This window comes from Saccopteryx bilineata, chromosome 3 (assembly GCF_036850765.1).
Source record: "Saccopteryx bilineata isolate mSacBil1 chromosome 3, mSacBil1_pri_phased_curated, whole genome shotgun sequence".
Lineage (NCBI taxonomy): Eukaryota > Metazoa > Chordata > Mammalia > Chiroptera > Emballonuridae > Saccopteryx > Saccopteryx bilineata.
The window spans coordinates 266024752-266044127 of NC_089492.1; the positions used below are offsets into that span (position 1 = coordinate 266024752).

General features: G+C 45.9%; 1 protein-coding gene across 1 annotated transcript in view; it reads left to right on the forward strand.

The window, feature by feature from the left end:
* PSMB2 (proteasome 20S subunit beta 2) overlaps positions 1-13963 on the forward strand; it is a 51657-nt gene extending 37694 nt beyond the window's left edge. The window contains exons 4-6 of the mRNA XM_066269713.1: positions 8671-8833; positions 10263-10312; positions 13730-13963. Of these exons, the coding sequence (XP_066125810.1) occupies positions 8671-8833; positions 10263-10312; positions 13730-13837 (321 nt within the window). The 3' untranslated portion in view covers positions 13838-13963. The remainder of the gene's footprint in view (positions 1-8670; positions 8834-10262; positions 10313-13729) is intronic.
* The last annotated feature ends 5413 nt before the right edge of the window (positions 13964-19376 follow it).

Below are 19376 nucleotides of genomic sequence, written 5' to 3' on the forward strand. Positions count from 1 at the left end.
TTGAGGTCCGTCAAATATACCTGCTTTTATCTTCTCAAAAGACAAGGCAGGAAAAGCAGAAATAATATGTTGAAAGCATTCACTTTCTCTATTCAAAGCCTGAACAAACTGCTTCATTAAGCCAAGTTTGATGTGAAGTGGGGGAAAAATGATCCTGTCTCGATTAACTACAGGTTCATTAACAATATTTTGCATCCCTACTTCCAGAGCTTCACATTTTGGCCACTCCTTCTGTGTCCAGTGTTTCTCCTGAACTCGGCTGTCCCACAAACACAGAAAACAAGGATACTTCGTGAAACCTCTCTGTTGTCCTAGCAGGAAATTTACCATTTTAAGATCCACACAAATGATCCAGTTATGCTCCTCATACTTCAGAAAGTTGAGGACAATTTTTATGTCATTCTTACTAAGTCATTCAATTCGGGTTGGCTAAACTGCTGAGGGGTTAATGACTGCTTGGCATCAGAAGAAGACCCTTCAGATTCTACAGCTATTTCCTCATGTATCTTATCAAAATACACTTGACCACCATGTTCACTTTCTTCCTTCGAAGAAATAAAACCATTGAGAACTGGAACCGGGAGTGTCTCAGAGTGTGGGATAGGTCATATTGCTGAAGGAATATTAGGATATGCGATCGTATGCTGTTTTTTCTTGCCAGTGCTCTTTGTATGGATCAGACAGAAATAACAGTCACTGCTGTGGTCATTAGGTTCACGCCAAACCATGGGAATACCAAAAGGCATTCCTTTGCGTTTTCCTTTTGTCCAGTCACGAAGCATTTCCTCACAATTATGACACACAATATGAGGAGCCCAATTCTTGTCTTGATTGCCAAGGGGAACTTGAAAATAGGCAATATATGCACGTGTCACAAATGATGAAATATTGCACCTTTGACATTGAAGTGTGTAACAGCCACATATTATAACAAAAGGTATCAGGACTATTCTTACATTTACGCCTACTCAAAGAAGCCATGTTTCAATCTTAAAACAAAATAAGAGGGAGTTTCTGGCCTGACCTGTGGTGGCGCAGTGGATAAAGCGTCGACCTAGAAATGCTGAGGTTGCCGGTTTGAAACCCTGGGCTTGCCTGGTCAAGGCACATATGGGAGTTGATGCTTCCAGCTCCCCCCCCCCTTCTCTCTCTCTGTCTCTCCCCTCTCTCTCTCTCTCTGTCTCTCCCTCTCCTCTCTAAAATGAATAAATAAATAAATAAATAAATAAAAGATAAAAAATAAGAGGGTGTTCTTATCAGATAATAATTTTTTACATTTAAAAACAACTACAATTATGTAAAAGTGATGTTTGTAAAGCATTAATTGCCTCATGGTTATGTTCAATCCAAGAGTCATTGCCCTTTAACTGCAATTTAAAAACCAATGCATACCATTAACTATAACAAAAAGGAGTTAAAATTGCATAAAAACTAGAACATACACCAAAAAACAAATTTCAGATTTGAAATCAGCGATGCAGAAATATATAGAAACAGTTATAAAACCTCATGCAACAGAAAATGTAAAAGAAATTGTTCCCTAGTGTTAATACTCATCAGTAAATACTTTCTGAGCATATACTATATGCTCATATCATTGAACAATCCAGACATAGTCCTGCCTTCATGGAGCTTATAATTAGTACAAATACTTGTGTATGTAGGTTGTGTCTTAACACATACTAAGAATTTACCTAAACACACCATAAGCAGTCACAAGTGTGTATGCTGTAAGACTAGCACAAAATTGGGATTTGTCTCATTCCAAGAAAACACTAATGAATCAATAATATGAAGAAATGTATAGTGAAGAAACCTATTAACTGTGGCTTAGTCACTTTGAATGCCATGATTCTTAGAGGAGTAAGAGAGTACCAGTACATAAGACTTTATTTGAAATTTTAACAAACTAGTGCGAGCCAGAGTTCTTTGATGAAGCATTGTCAGAAGAATTTCAGAAACTGCAAGTTGTTACACAGATGTATTGATTTAATTAGTCTAGATAACACCATTTATTTATGCTTGAGTATCTCACACATGCAAAAGTTGGTAATTCGAAGTCACACAATAATTTGTGAGTTATCTTCTATACCACGTGTTGTAGCTTCTGCATACCAGCTTTGACAAGTGTGTGTGTCAGATGCTTAAGCATAAGTAAATGATATTATATAGCGCAATTAAGCAATACCGTTTGCTTTTAGAATTCTGTTGACACAGTTTTCATGTAAAATCTTTTGGTGGTAACTTTTTAAATTAATTGTTTTAAACACAGTATAATCTTATAGTATGGGCAAGATCCTCATTGAAGACAAAACATATCTGGGTTTTGCTGGTTAGGCCTCTTTGGTTATCTGGGTGGATCCTTAATATACAGTGTGTCCGTAAAGTCATGGTACACTTTTGACCAGTCACAGGAAAGCAACAAAAGACAATAGAAATGTGAAGTCTGCACCAAATAAAAGGAAAACTCTCCCAGTTTCAATACCTATTCAGTGCAGTTCGGTGTGGGCTCACGCACAGATTTTTTAGGGCTCCTTAGGTAGCTATCCTGTATAGCCTCTACAGACTCGTCACTGACTGATGGCCTACCAGAACGGGTTTCTCCACCAAACTGCCGGTTTCCTTCAACTGCTTATCCCACCGAGTAATGTTATTCCTATGTGGTGGCACTTCATTATAAACGCGCCAATATTCACGTTGCACTTTGGTCACGGATTCGAATTTAGGGAGCCACAGAACACACTGAACTTTTCTCTGTACTGTCCACATCTCGACTGGCATGGCCGTGGGCTGCTCCGCTGTATACATGGTTATGTCATCATCTGCGCATGCGCACATACTGCCACATCATCCTACAGAAACTGGGAGGGTTTTCCTTTTATTTGGTGCAGATTTCACATTTTTATCGTCGTCTTTTACTTTCCTGTGACCGGTCAAAAGTGCACCATGACTTTACGGACACACTGTATTATTGCAACTTGTTTTGGTTAACCATACAGTGGTCTTTTAACCAGTGAGTGAAGTAGGATAGAATTATGCTCTTAGCAAAAAAAAAACAACTTACTTTGTGACAGATAAGGGACTGTATTATTAAATCTCTTGGAGCGGGAAACCTGTTAGAATCCTCATTCTCTCTCACTGTCTTGCCTCTTTTGCTATTCTAACTTTAACTATAAGGACACCAAGGTATTTTATGTTTGCCTTATTATACAGTACCGTTTTCACACTTCAAAAAATACTATTATAGGCCTGACCTGTGGTGGCGCAGTGGATACAGCGTCGACCTGGAAATGCTGAGGTCGCCGGTTCGAAACCCTGAGCTTGCCCGGTCAAGGCACATATGGGAGTTGATGCTTCCAGCTCCTCCCCCGTCTCTCTCTCCTCTCTCTGTCTCTCTCTCTCCTCTCTAAAATGAATAAATAAAATAAAAAAAAAATTAAAAAAAAAAAATACTATTATACTGGCCCTGGCCAGCTGGCTTAGCAGTAGAGCATTGGCCCAGCCTGTGGAAGACCTGGGTTCAATTCCCAGCCAGTGCACACAGGAGAAGCGCCCATCTGCTTCTCCATCCATCCCCCTCTCCTTTATCTCTTTCTTCCTTTCCAGCAGCCAAGGCTCCATTGAAGCAAAGTTGGCCTCCTCGCTTCTCACTTCAGAAAAATACAAAATAATAAAAATAAATATTATACTGTATATTTTTTATCTGTAGCTAATTTAAACAGTTTTGTTGTTGAAAATCGTAACCAGTGGTCGGCAAACTCATTAGTCAACAGAGCCAAATATCAACAGTACAATTGAAATTTCTTTTGAGAGCCAAATTTTTTAAACTTAAACTATATAGGTAGGTACATTGTTATTAACTTAATTAGGGTACTCCTAAGCTGGCCTTTGCTAAAAACGTGGTATTTTGTGGAAGAGCCACACTCAAGGAGCCAAAGAGCCGCTTGTGGCTTGTGAGCCGCAGTTTGCCAACCACTGTGGTAAGCCATCAGGAGACTAGAGTATAGCTAATATGCTGTAGTTTGGGATACCTCACCTCTATTATATTCTCACCATACTCCCTAGAAGATAGAAAGGGGAAGGATTAATTAACCCAGTTTTACACATAATGAACCAGAAGCTCACAGGGGTTAAGTGTCTTACCTAAGGTCAGACTTCTAAGACCGTAGTCACAAAATGCAGCAGAGAAATCCAGAGCCTGACAGAGTGTAGCGCACTACCCACTGGGAAATGTGATAGGCAGGCAATTATTTTCTCAGAAGACTTGACTACCGCTGGTCAATTCTTACTCCTTAGAGACTATCAACTATCTTATCCCAGGGCAGAACCTGTTTGCAGGTTAGATCTACTCTGTAATCTCAAGGATATATTACTTAGCACAGCTGGTTTGGAATTTCAAGTGAGTATATAATATATTTTCATGTGTTGTTCTAACATGAGTTTCTTCTGGGCTGCCAAGTGCCCATGTTAACCAGTGTTCAAAGAATGTAAGATGTCACTCTTATGACCATTAGCTGTTCTTTATGGTGTATAATAGGGGAACATAAAGGCATCCAATTTCATTTAATGTGCAATTAATTGAATATATAAATTTAGGGATGAGCACATAACCTTGGGCAAGGCCTGCTTACTACCTGCTCACTGAGGCAAATGCAAACGGAAAAACACATTTTGCAGAGGAAAAGGAAGCCACGTAAGATAGGAGTCTTGCTGCTGATGCCTGGGGGCATAGGCAGACTGAATTTAGTATGGAAAATAGCCCAGCTGGTATAGAAAAAAAATTCATTTGGACATGAAGAACAAGGCAGACTTAGTTAAGTTCTCTGTAGGAACTTATATTCTTAGACTTGCAGGTAAAACAAAAAAGTGACACCTATATCCTGACCAGGTTGTGGTACAGTGGTTAGAGAGTCGGACTGGGGTACAGAGGACCCAGGTTCAAAGCCCCGAGGTCTCCGGCTTGAGTGCGGGCTCATCAGCTTGAGTGTGGGATCATAGACATGACCCCATGGTCACTGGCTTAAGCCCAAGATCACTGGCTTGAGCAAGGGGTCACTTGCTCTGCTGTAGTCCCCCGGTCAAGTCACATATGAGAAAGCAATCAATGAACAACTAAGGAGCAGCAACAAAGAATTGATGCTTCTCATCTCTTTCCCTTCCTGTCTGTCTCTATCTGTCCCTCTCGTTGTCTCTGTCACAAAGAAGGGGGGGCACCTATAAATCCAAGTTATAATTACTTTTTATTTGTCTCACTGATACAAATTGCTTTTTGGAGCCTGACCTGTGGTGGTGCAGTGGATCAAGCATTGACTTGGAACACTGATTGATGTCATTGCTTTGAAACCCCTAGCTTGCCTGGTCAAGGCACATACAAGAAGCAACTATAATGAGTTGATGCTTCCCACTCCTTCCCTTCCCCTCTCTTCCCTCACTCCCCTCTCTCCCCTTTCTTCCTTCTCTCCCATCTCTTCTCTCTCTCCCCTTTTGCTGCTCTCTAAAATCAATAAATAAAGTCTTTTTTTTTTTTTTAATCTTGGAGGTTGCAGGTTCAATCAGTGGTCAAGACACATAAAGAATCAACGGGTGGGCCCTGGCCGGCTGGCTCAGCGGTAGAGTGTCGGCCTGGCGTGCGGGGGACCCGGGTTCAATTCCCGGCCAGGGCACATAGGAGAAGTGCCCATTTGCTTCTCCACCCCCCCCCCCTTCCTCTCTGTCTCTCTCTTCCCCTCCCGCAGCCGAGGCTCCATTGGAGCAAGGATGGCCCGGGCGCTGGGGATGGCTCCTTGGCCTCTGCCCCAGGCGCTAGAGTGGCTCTGGTCGCAGCAGAGCGACGCCCCGGAGGGGCAGAGCATCGCCCCCTGGTGGACAGAGCGTGGCCCCTGGTGGGCTTGCCGGGTGGATCCCGGTGGGGCGCATGCGGGAGTCTATCTGACTGTCTCTCCCCGTTTCCAGCTTCAGAAAGAAAAAAGAAAAAAAAAAAATCAACGAGTAAATGCATGTATAAATGGAACAACAAATTGATGTTTCTCTCTCTGTCTCTCTTCCCCTCTCCTTCTCTCCTTATTCCCTTCCTCTTTCCCTTTCTCCTCCCCCTTCCTCCCTCCCTATTCCCTCCCTCCTTTCATCTCCTTCCTCCTCCCTCTCTCTCTCTCTCTCTCAGTCAGTACATAAAAAAATATTAAAAAAAAAGAATAATAAATTTAAAAAATTACTTCTTGGTTATCTTTTTTTATTATTATCAATTAAGTGAGAGGCGGGGAGGCAGACAGACAGGCTCCCACATGCACCTGGACCGGGATCCACCTAGCAAGTCCCCTATGGGGTGATGCTCTGCTCATCTGGGGCCACTGCTCAGTTGCTTGGCAATCAAGCTATTTTAGCACCTGAGGTGAGGTCATGGAGCCATCCTCAGCACCCCAGGGCCACCTAGCTCGAACTGTTCAAGCCATGGCTGCAGAAGAGAAAGAGAGAGAAGAGTGAGGGGTGGAGAAGCATATGGTCACTTTTCATGTGTGTTCTGATCAGGGATCAAACCTGGAAAGTCTGTACGCTGGGCAGATGCTCTGTCCACTGAGCCAACTGAACAGGGCCACTTCTTCATTATCTTAGGCAGACCTTGTTATATTAGAAAATTGTTAGCATTTCACCTGAATTCATAGTTCTATGGATTTTTTTTTCTTTCAGTATTTATGGACTTTCATTATTGTCTGCATTAAAAGTTTAGTGATTTTGCCCTGGCCGGTTAGCTCAGTGGTAGAGCATCGACCTGGCATGTAGGAGTCCCAGATTCGATTCCTGGCCAGGGCACACAGGAGAAGCGCCCATCTGCTTCTCCACCCCTCCCCTTCTCCTTCCTCTCTGTCTCTCTCTTCCCCTCCCGCAGCCAAGGCTCCATTGGAGCAAAGTTGGCCTGGGCACTGAGGATGGCTCTATGGCCTCTGCTTCAGGCGCTAGAATGGCTCTGGTTGCAACAGAGCAACACCCCAGATGGGCAGAGCATCGCCCCTGGTGGGCATGCCGGGTGGATCCCGGTTGAGCGCATGCGGGAGTCTGACTGCTTCCCCGTTTCCAACTTCAGGGGGAAAAAAAAAAAAGTTTAGTGATTTGACTTAAATATTTGAGACCTACTATCCTTCCCCAGCCCAAGAATTGTTTCTTTATAGTGGGTCATAGCCTGACCAGGCAATGGCACAGTGGATGGAGCGTTGGACTAGGATGCGGAGGACCCAGGTTCGAGACCGAGGTCACCTACTTGAGTGCGGGCTCATCTGGTTTGAGCAAAAAGCTCACCAGCTTGGACCCAAGGTTGCTGGATCGAGCAAGGGGTTACTTGGTCTGCTGTGGCCCCCGGTCAAGGCACATAAGAGAAAGCAATCAATGAACAACTAAGGTGTTGCAACAAAAAACTAATGATTAATGCTTCTCATCTCTCTCCGTTCCTGTCTGTCCCTATCTATCCCTCTCTCTGTCTCTGAAAAAAAAAATTGTGGGGCATATAGTTAACCACTTAAGATTTTGGTTCAGGTGCTCAACCTGGGCACCTGAGGTTTATTGAGGATGATGTAGTTGGAGCTGCTGCTTTCTTTACTCTGTGGCTTGACACTTTCAAAGTTGGGTTTGTTGGTTTCAGCAATTGGAAGAGACACCAGAGTGCCCATGCTTTGCCTTTGAAATGCTTTTGCAACAGGTTCTGGTCTGTAGGTTTTGTTTTGTTTTTAATTTATTTATTTTTTACAGAGATAGAGTCAGAGAGAGGGATAGACAGGGACAGACAGACAAGAACGGAGAGAGATGAGAAGCATCAATCATCAGTTTTTCGTTGCAAGACCTTAGTTGTGCATTGATTGCCCTCTCACATGTGCCCTGACCACGGGCCTTCAGCAGATCGAGTAACCCCTTGCTCAAGCCAGTGACCTTGGGTCCAAGCTGGTGAGCTTTTTGCTCAAACCAGATAAGCCTGCGCTCAAGCTGGCAACCTCGGGGTCTCAAACCTGGGTCCTCGGCATCCCAGTCCGAGGCTCTATCCACTGTGCCACTGCCTGGTCAGGCTGGTCTGTAGGTTTTAAGAAGAAAGCACCTTTTTCATATACCTTAAAGTGCTCCAAGTGTTCTATTTAAAGAAAACAAGCTGACCTCCCTTAAACTCTTTTTTTTTTTTTTTTTTTTTTTTTACAGGGACAGGGAATCAGAGAGAGGGATAGATAGGGACAGACAGACAGGAACGGAGATAGATGAGAAGCATCAATCATTAGTTCTTTGTTGTGACACCTTAGTTGTTCATTGATTGCTTTCTCATATGTGTCTTGACCACGGGCCTTCAGAAGACCAAGTAACCCCTTGGTCAAGCCAGCGACCTTGGGTTCAAGCTGGTGAGCTTTTTGCTCAAGCCAGATGAGCCCGCACTGAAGCTGGCGACCTTGGGGTCTCAAACTTGGGTCCTCCACATCCCAGTCTGACGCTCTATCCACTGCGCCACCACCTGGTTAGGCTCCCTTAAACTCTTAAGCACACTCTAGGTCCTTTGGGTTCTATAAATTTTTAAAATTCTGTTGATTTATTTAGCAGCTGCTGTTTTTTATTCATGAAGATTTGGAATGTTCCCATTTGCAATGGGGAGCAACGTTGGTGTTACTGCTTTGAGGGTCACTTTACCATGGCTTTCTTTTGCAGACCCCATATCATGTCAACCTCCTCCTGGCTGGCTACGATGAGCACGAGGGTCCAGCACTCTACTACATGGACTACCTAGCAGCCTTGGCCAAGGCCCCTTTCGCAGCCCATGGCTATGGTGCCTTCCTAACTCTCAGCATCCTGGACCGATACTACACACCAAGTAAGTTCCAGCAGTTTCGGTAGGGAAAAGGAGCAGAGCTCCATCCTCGCTGCTTCTTGGTTTTATGCACTATCCCTTGGAGTTAGGTGGCCAGGGCTTGAATAGAAGCACATTCAGGTACCCTTTGGAAGCTGCTTTCTCCTTTGGGTCAGTAGGGTTATTGAAAAGTTGATAAAGACATATTGAGATATTGCATGTGCCCAGAGCTGGGTTTTTGTTTTGTTTTAAAGGAGGGTTGGGGTAGTGAGTAAAGCTATAATTCTTCAGGTACAAAAGTTTGATTTTTTTCACTCATTTTGCCCTTCGTAGATGCTTATCAGCATTTCAGCTATAGAGAATGAGCAAGTAACCCAAGTGGTTTGTGTTTGTTTTGAGCTTGTGAGGATGAACAGTTCCCCAGCATGACAACTAAGGATATTTTTTTGCTTAAATGTTGAAATTTTTGAAGGCACATGTCTGGACCCTTCCCTTGGTTCTTATCACCTAATGGCTGCCCCCTTCTACAAGATGAAGCTGGCTCTCTAGCTTGCCAAATCAGCTTGGCAAGGCTTCTGGCACAGGGATGGTTTTGTGTTAAGTTTTGTCTTCTGACTCCAATCCCAGCTTTGACTTCAGGCACTGTGAGCAGTAGGCATTTGGGAGTCTAAGCTAAGACAGGCTATAGATGCAACACAGATAACCACCTCTCTCCTTACATTTCATTCTTCGCTATCAGTATAGTAAGAATCTGGCTTATTCATTCCTTCTGTGGTGCTGCTTTCTCACTCAACCTCAGCCTTGCCAGAGCTCCGGGCCACATCCTGAAAAGAATTAGCCTGACCTCCTAGTCACTGTTCTCGATTTGCCCTCTGTCAGTAATACAGCTGATTTGCCCACCTAAATAGCGACCAACCACCGTTGAAGCCTAACTGCATAATATGTCATCCCAGTTTGACATGCCCATGGACAGTTCCTTTGGCTCTTATTTTATGAGTCTCAGCTCCATCCTCTGAATTCTCTTTCTATTGTTAAACTGAGACCCAGCTGGGAAAGTGAGGCTAAAACTTTGGCCCTGTCCTCCCTTTCCCTGGTTCGCAGCTGGCTAGGGCAGATGGAACTGGTTTAAGCCCTGGTCTAAAGGGGGGTTTGGGGGTGAGCTGGGGGTGGGTTATAAAAAGGAGGCAGCCCCGGCCATGGGAGGCAGGATTCTGTCATGCTTACCCTTCTCTGTAGCTAATCAATTTGCAATGGCTTGTGGCTGCCAGAACATTGGGTCTGGGGCACCCTCAACTGCATATGGAATAAGTTTGTTGCAAGCTAGAAGGCTGGGCATTTTTTTGCCTTCCATTTGTATGACACGCTGACCTGAAGAAGTTTGAAACTTAAAAGTTGCGGCAGAGAGTTGGATTTAATGGCACTGTTTGAGTGCTCGGCCTGTGTTCTCTTTCAGCAATCTCACGTGAGAAGGCAGTGGAGCTTCTTAGGAAGTGTCTAGAGGAGGTGAGTAGCTCCCATGGGATTCTTAGAAGACTGAAAAGAATGCTTTGTCCCTCTCTTTGCCAGTATTGTTCCCGTCCCTTAGTTACATTATTTTTTGACCCTTGCCAGAAGGTATAATAAGTACCCACTAACCAGATGTGAAGTTGCTGCTAGGGATAAAGTTTGGTGGGTAAACAAGTCATTTCCTCATTGATATCAGTTTTACAATTTAATTTTATTTTTGGTTCATTCAGACCAATGGTTCATTCAGGATGTGTTAAGAACTTATTTTTTAAAAATCAAACAGATTTGCGCTCTTACCCCCTGCCCCCTTCTGATTCTCTTGTCCTGCTGCAGAGCCTGAGAATATTGAGCAGTCCCAGGTGACTTTGCTGCAGGTGGTAACTGCTGCCCTAGACTTTATACCTGCTTTATTCTTGTGCCACCTGGAGTTGCCATACTAGCTGCTCTCTTTCAAACAGGGCATGAGTCCTAGAGAGAAAGCCTTCCCTGGGAATTCCGGAGGCCACAGAACTCAACCAGGAAGCTTTGGGAGAAAGAGAGAGTAGCCTTTAGTTTATGAAGCCAGGAACATGGACCCCACCCGGTCTAGCACTACTCCTAAGAGTCGGAGGCTTTGGGACATGAATAGAGGATGAGGAGGAAAAGAAAGCAGCTCTCTTATTCTTTTACATTCTTTTACTGTTCATGTGGCCTGAGGATTAACTCGAACTTGTAGTCTAGTGAAAGAGTGGGAGGATGAGAAGGGGTGGGGGTGGGGCTGCACTTAGGATGTCAGGTCAGACTGCCTGCCTCTTGTTCAAGCCTGTCATTTCCATTCCATAGTGCCCCCTTCTTCCTCTTGTTTGTAAATCCCCTTTTAAAAGTGGAAGCTGAGCATAAACTCATGTGCTTTTCTTAACAACTCAGCTGAGAGGCCGTATTAGTCAGGCAGCCCAGGTGTTGTGATGGGCTGTCAGGAGGAAGACACTGGAATACTAAGTGCTTTGACACTTTATTCCTTATAGATCCTAAAGGTGATCGTATTAGACACCCACATTTCTACCTGACTCGTGGTGGTGCAGTAGATACAGCATCAACATGGGACACAGAGGTCCCAGGTTTGAAACCTCGAAGTTGCAGGCTTTAGTGTGGGCTCATCCGGCTTGAGCATGGGCTCACTAGCTTAAGTGTAGGGTTGCCAGCTTGAGTGGGAATCATTAACATGATTCCAAGGTCGTTGGCTTGAAACCCAAGGTCGCTGTCTTGAGCACTGGGTCACTGGCTCAGCTTGAGCCCCCCAGTCAAGGCATGAATGAGAAGCAATAAACAGCTAGTAGTGACGCAACTACAAGTCACTCTCTCATCTCCCTTCATGTCTGTCTCTCTTTAAAAAAAGAAAAGGGTCCCTGACCAGTTGGCTCAGCGGTAGAGCGTCAGCCCAGTGTGTAGAAGTCCTGAGTTCGATTCCTAGTCAATGCACACAGGAGAAGCACCCATTTGCTTCTCCACTCTTCCCCCTCCAGTCCCTCTCTCTTTCCCTCCCACAGCCAAGGCTCCATTGGAGCAAAGTTGGCCCAGACACTGAGGATGGTTCCATGGCCTCTGCCTCAGGTGCTAGAATGGCTCTGGCCACAACAGAACAACGCCCCCTGGTGGACATGCCTGGTAGATCCTGGTCGAGCACACGTGGGAGTCTGCCTCCCCACTTCTAACTTTGGAAAAATACAAAAATAAAAAAGAAAGAAAACCCACATTTCCTTATTGTCACCTTTTCTTGATCTTGAATCTTTCTTTCTTTTTTTTTTTTTCTCATTTTTCCGAAGCTGGAAACGGGGAGGCAGTCAGACAGACTCCCGCATGCGCCCGACCGGGATCCACCCGGCATGCCCAGAGGGGCGATGCTTTGCCCCTCTGGGGCATCGCTCTGTTGCGTCCAGAGTCATTCTAGCGCCTGAGGCAGAGGCCACAGAGCCATCCCTAGTGCCCAGGCCATCTTTGCTCCAATGGAGCCTTGCTGCGGGAGGGGAAGAGAGAGACAGAGAGGAAGGAGAGGGGGAGGGTTGGAGAAGCAAATGGGCGTCTCTCCTGTGTGCCCTGGCCAGGAATTGAACCCGGACTCCTGCACGCCGGGCCGACGCTCTACCACTGAGCCAACTGGCCAGGGCGAATCTTGTTTCTTTACAACTGGAATCATCAGCCAGAGAGAACTCTGAAAGTGAATTGGTTGTTGCTGCCTAGTTCTCAGTAAAGGAGATGGGAAACATTGAGTGAGCTTAAGCCCAGGGAGGTGGACATTTCTAGGATATGCTCCTAAGGAAGCAGGTAGAGAGCTTTGTGCCTTCTCTCTGGAGACTGTAAGTGAAGTGTTCAAGAAGGGTGGCCACGGGAGCAAAAAGTCCCCCATCTGCCCCTCAGTAATCTCCAGCCAGATTGGTGAGGTTGTGTGCTTCCATGTAGACCATGCAGCTCCTTTGGAACAGCCTCTTAATCAAGGAATCTTATGAGAGTGTAGAGATGTTACTTTAATAACTAGTCAGCTTGGATTGGAGGATACAGAAGCAGAGTTTGTTCCAAGAGCAGTTCTGCCAACATCCTTCCCATCATCCCTCCAGCTACACTCACAAACACACACAGACACATCAGGTTCGGATAATATGGGCAGGTGACTAGAGCAAACTGTTAGGACCCAGGAGTACATTGCCTTGCTCCAAAGCTTATTCTTAGGGAAGGCACTCCTTTGTTGGCCTTGAGACATTTTAAAAGAGAAGTCTGCATTTACCAGACTGATTGGGAGAAGACTGTGGGGTTGGGTATGGGATTGTGTCATTCTTTCATCAGCTGACTGACCAGAGACACCTCCCAGCTGCATCTCCCAGTTTTGTTTGTTTGTTTTTTGTATTTTTCCAAAGTTAGAAGCGAAGAGGCACCCGATTGGGATCTACCCAGCCTGCCCACCAGGAGGCGATGCTCGGCATTGCTCCGTTGCAGTCGGAGCCATTCTAGCACCTGAGGCAGAGGCCATGGAGCCATCCTCAGTGCCCGGGCCAGTTTTGCTCCAATGGAGCCTTGGCTGCGGGAAGGGGAGAGACAGAGAGGAAGGAGAGGGGGAGGGGTGGAGAAGCAGATGGGCGCTTCTCCTGTGTGCCCTGGCCGGGAATCAAACCCGGGGCTTCCACACGCCAGGCCGACACTCCACTGCTGAGCCAACCAGCTAGGGCGCGTCTCCCAGTTCTTGCTCACTACCTTGCAGTCAGCTTTCAGCTGCAGCTTGGGCTTTCTTCAGTGTCCTTGTACCAAGAGTGCCCAATGGAATACAAGCTCCACAAAATCAGAGATTCTTATCTGCTTGTATGCCTGGTGCCTCAGTCACAGCCTGGCCCACAGGTAAAGCTCAATAAGTATTTGTTGACTGATTTTCTCCGTATCTCTCTGCAGCTCCAGAAACGCTTCATCCTGAACCTGCCAACCTTCAGTGTTCGAATCATTGACAAAAATGGCATCCACGACCTGGACAACATTTCCTTCCCTAAACAAGGCTCTTAACGTTGTGCCCTCTCTCCCACTTGCCCGGGAACTTTTTTGATGGGCTCCTTTATTTTTTTCTACTCTTTTGACATGTACTCTTGATAGGTGGTTAATTCAGAATAAAGCTGAATATGGATAAATTGAGCTCTCCAGTTTGAGTCTCAGTTTACCTGATTTCACCCTAGGGAGGAAATAGAGGAAGGATTATCTGCTTGGAGTTTTGGCCAGGACTGTCTTTCCTCCTGTCTCTTCCCCTTCATTCATGCTCTGACTGCCCTTTGGCAACTGACAGCCCCACATTCTGCTCACTGCCCAGCTCCCTGCCCACCCAGCTCCCTCCCCCTCTCAGCTCCCTGCCCACCCAGCTCCCTCCCTCTCAGCTCCCTGCCCACCCAGCTCCCTCCCTCTCAGCTCCCTGCCCACCCAGCTCCCTCCCCTCCCAGCTCCCTGCCCACCCAGCTCCCTCCCCTCTCAGCTTCCTCCCCCTCTCAGCTCCCTGCCCACCCAGCTCTCTGCCCACCCAGTTCCCTGCCCACCCAGCTGGTTCATATAGCATGCTTGCTAGTGTCTCATTCCATCCAAAGCAGCGATATTTTCCCCCAAAACTAAAACTATTTTTAATCAGTTAATGTGAATAGGTATTACATGCACTTAGTAAAAAAATGGACATTGTACAAAGACACATAGTAAAAAATGTTTCTTTTGTCCCTATAATTTGGTCACCTACTTCCCTCCCACAGGAAACTTCAGCTACTGATATCTGTTCAGAGATATGCTGTTCTTGTATAAAATGTGTGCATATACACACACAGCCCCTTATGAAAGTAAGACTGCACTCACTCCCAGATTCCAACTAAGTAGGTTTGGGCCATAGGATTATTTCTTAAAGCTTCCCGAGTAATTCTTACCCTCAGTCATGATGGAGAACCACCGAATTGCAGTTTCTTTGAAGCAGTGATCCTCAAACTTGAGCATGCATCCCAGCTGTCTGGAGGGCTTATTGAAACACAGCTTGCTGGGTTGGTGTTGTTACCCTGTGGTTTCTGCGTGTTTGGGGTGTCAGCTGAGATTTTGCATTTTTAACATTTCCAATTATGAGATAAATCCTACTTTATTCAGTTTTGTGCTACTCTTTTTTTCTTTTCTTTTTTTTTTACAGAGACAGAGAGTGAGTCAGAGAGAGGGATAGACAGGGACAGACAGACAGGAACGGAGAGAGATGAGAAGCATCAATCATTAGTTTTTTGTTGCGACACCTTAGTTGTTCATTGATTGCTTTCTCATATGTGCCTTGACCGCGGGCCTTCAGCAGACCGAGTAACCCCTTGCTGGAGCCAGTGACCTTGGGTCCAAGCTGGTGGGCTTTTCCTCAAACCAGATGAGCCTGCACTCAAGCTGGCGACCTCGGGGTCTCGAACCTGGGTCCTCTGCATCCCAGTCTGATGCTCTATCCACTGCGCCACCGCCTGGTCAGGCAGTTTTGTGCTACTCTTTTTTTTTTTTTTTTTTGTATTTTTCCGAAGCTGGAAACGGGGAGAGACAGTCAGACAGACTCCTGCATGCGCCTGACTGGGATCCACCTGGAACGCCCACTAGGGGGCGACGCTCTGCCCACCAGGGGGCAATGCTCTGCCCTTCCAGGGCGTCGCTCTGTTGCGACCAGAGCCACTCTAGCGCCTGGGGCAGAGGCCAAGGAGCCATCCCCAGCGCCCGGGCCATCTTTGCTCCAATGGAGCCTCTGCTGCGGGAGGGGAAGAGAGAGACAGAGAGGAAGGAGAGGGGGAGGCGTGGAGAAGCAGATGGGCGCTTCTACTGTGTGCCCTGGCCGGGAATCGAACCCGGGACTTCTGCACGCCAGGCCGACGCTCTACCACTGAGCCAACCGGCCAGGGCCAGTTTTGTGCTACTCTTAATACCACATACAGATAGGTTTTTGGTTTATCTGAAGTGAAATATCATCTCTAAGATAGTATCGACAGATCAGAACATGTGTATTGATGGTGTTAACTGCAGAGTTAAATGCCATACACTTTAATACACCAATGACAAATACCATAAGAAGTTAATTACTGGATTATTGAAGGAGAAGAGATGATTCGTATGATCATAGCTGGTTCAGCCTCCATTACCACTGTGAATAAGCGTAGGTTGGGGCTTTTGGCTAGATTCCTGAGTCTCTTTCTAAGGCATCTATTTTTAAAGTTCCACAGGTGATTCTGACACTTGGCCCAGTTGTGTATCACTAGTTAAGCACAGGCAGTCCTACTTCATAATTTCCTCATTTGTAAAACAGTCTAAATAGTATCTTTTCCATGGAGGTGGTTATGAGGATGCCACCAGGCACTACAAAGCATGTAAAACAGGCCTGGCCTGTGGTAAGTGCTTAGTAAGTATGTAATCATTGGGAAACTTGCTGTTCTGCGTCCAAGGCCTCACCAGGAAAGAAATGGTTCTCTGTGTTTGATGTAAGCCTACCAGCCCACCTTGACTGCCAGTCTCTTTTTCCAACCCAGATCTCTCTTTCTGAGCTCCAGTTCAACTTATTTCTGAGCTCCAATATCACTTATTCCACCCTCCAGCCATAGGGACATCATACTCAACATGTCTAAAGCTGAACGTTACCATCTGACCTTCTCCAAACTGCCTCTACCACAGTCTGTCTTAGAGAGTCAGAGCCACCTGGCTCACAAGTGCCCAATCCAGAAACCTATGCATACTTTACTTTTTTTAAGTGAGAGGAGGGGAGATAGACATGTGCCTCAACTGGGATCCACCCAGCAACCCCCATCTGGGGCTGATGCTTGGATCAACCCAGCTATCCTCAGGGCCAACACTTGAACCAGTCGAGCCACTGGCTATGAGAGAAGAGAGAGAAAGGGGGAGATGGAGGGGAAGAGAAGCAGATGGTCGCTTCTCATGTGTGTCCTAACAAGGGATTGAACCTGGGATGTCCATATGCTGGGCAGATGCTCTATCCACTGAGCCAACTGGCCAGGGCCTAGACACTGTTTATTTTTAATAAACTCGTTTTGTGTGTTCACCACCCCAAGTCAAGCCACCTTCCATCACCGTTTAATCACCCTATACACCCTTCTACCTCCCCAACCCCCTTTCCCTCTGGTGATCACCAGACTGTTGCCTGAGTCTAAGTGGTGGTGTTTGTTTGGGGGGGTATTGTTTGCTTAATCCCTTCACCTTTTTTACCCAGCCTTGCAACCCCCACACCACTGACAATTGTTAGTATGTTCTTTATCACTCAAATTCAATAAAAAATAAAAATTTTTTCCTAATAAATAAATAAATTTGCCTTGGCCAGATGTCCCAGTGGATAAAGTATCATCATGGCACACCAAGGTGGTAGGTTTGATACCTGTTCAAGGCTCGTTCGCGAAGCAATGAGTACACAACTAAATAGAACAACTAAATGGGACAGCGAGTTAATGCCTCTCTCTCTTCTCCCCTCCTCTCTCAATCAATGAAAAATATTTTTAAAACATACTTTAAAAAATAATAAACTTGGCCCTGGCCGGTTAGCTCAGTGGTAGAGCGTCGGCCTGGCGTGCAGAAGTCCTGGGTTCAATTCCCGGCCAAGGCACACAGGAGAAGCGCCCATCTGCTTCTCCACCCCCCCTTTCCTCTCTGTCTCACTCTTCCCCTCCCGCAGCCGAGGCTCCATTGGAGCAAAGATGGCCTGGGCACTGAGGATGGATCCTTGGCCTCTGCCCCAGGCGCTAGAGTGGCTCTGGTTGCGGCAGAGCTACGCCCCGGAGGGGTAGATCATCGCCCCCTGGTGGGCGTGCCGGGTGGATCCCCGTCAGGTGCATGCACGAGTCTGTCTGACTGTCTCTCCCCATTTCTAGCTTCGGAAAAATAAAAAAATAATAATAGTAATAATAATAAACTTGTTTTGGAATAAATTTGGTTTTACAGGAAAGTTGCAAAGATTATAGTTTTCTTATAATACCCTTAATTCAGTTTCCCCTTATGTTAACATCTTACGTAGCCACAGCACATTTGTCAAAACTAAGAAACCAACATTGCTTGGTACATTAGTGTTAACTAAACTCCAGCTTTCATTCAAATTTGACTAGTTTTCCCACTAATGTCCTTTCTGTTCTAGGATATAATCCAGGATATCACATTGCATTTAGCTAGGCATCATTTTTGATGCCTTCTTTTTCCCCAACCTCTACATCAGAGGTCCCAAACTACGGCCCGCGGGCCGCATGCGGCCCCCTGAGGCCATTTATCCGGCCCCCGCCGCACTTCCAGAAGGGGCACCTCTTTCATTGGTGGTCAGTGAGAGGAGCATAGTTCCCATTGAAATACTGGTCAGTTTGTTGATTTAAATTTACTTGTTCTTTATTTTAAATATTGTATTTGTTCCTGTTTTGTTTTTTTACTTTAAAATAAGATGTGCAGTGTGCATAGGGATTTGTTCATAGTTTTTTTATAGTCCGGCCCTCCAGTGGTCTGAGGGATAGTGAACTGGCCCCCTGTGTAAAAAGTTTGGGGACCCCTGCTCTACATGGTCTCCAAGTTCTGGCAGTTTGACTTCCTAATCTCAAAAATCTTCATCCCCATTATTTTGATTTATCTCCCATCATTTCTTGGACTATTTTAACAGCTTTCTAATTTTTCTACTTTTAGTATCTTTCCTTTCTAATTCTTTCTCTGGAATCCAAAAAATAAGCTTGATTGTCTTTTAAACTCTCCTCACTTAAAAACTTTCTGATAGCTTGCCTGACCAGGTTGTGGCACAGTGGATAGAGCGTTGCGGGATGGGACGCTGAAGACCCAGGTTTGAAACCCCGATGTGGCCAGCTTAAGTGCAGGGTCGCTGGCTTGAGCTTGGGATCATAGACATGACCCCATGGTCACTGGCTTGAGCAAGGGGTCACTCACTCTGCTGTAACCCTCCCACCCCCATTAAGGCACATAAGAGAAAGCAATCAATGAACAACTAGAGCTGCACAAAGAATTGATGCTTCTCATCTCTTCCTTTATGACTATTCCTAGCTGTCCCTCTCTCTGTCACTCTTCCTCACACACACACACACACACACACACACACACACACACCAGTTTATTCCTTCCAGCCTCGGGGTGAGGGGATAGGTTGAGAAGGCTGATAGGGAACTTCTAAGTGAAGCAGAGGAGGACGCTGAAATAGCTTGAGGAGCTCTCCGTTGCTGGCTGAGCCTCAGTGGCCGAGCCTGCTCTGCCTGACTCCTGGTTATTGCCTAAAGCCCAAAGTCCTTTCACTGTCTGCCTCCTTGTCTAGGCTCTTTGAAGAGCAGCTGTGCACAAAAAGGAGAAGAAGGGACATTGTTTGGAACCTTTCTAGATGTCTGCTGCTCACTCAGGGTCCTATGTGTGTTATGAATATGTGTTTGGGAAAAGGGCCTGCATGTTGGCCTCACCTTCATGAGGTTTGTGGGAGGGAAGGTTTTCAAAGACTGCCCTTGTCTTACTCTTGGAGCACTGTGATCCTTTCAAAGACAACAGGCTGCTGCTCTCCTTACCCCAGCCGCATCACCGACACTGACTCACCAGC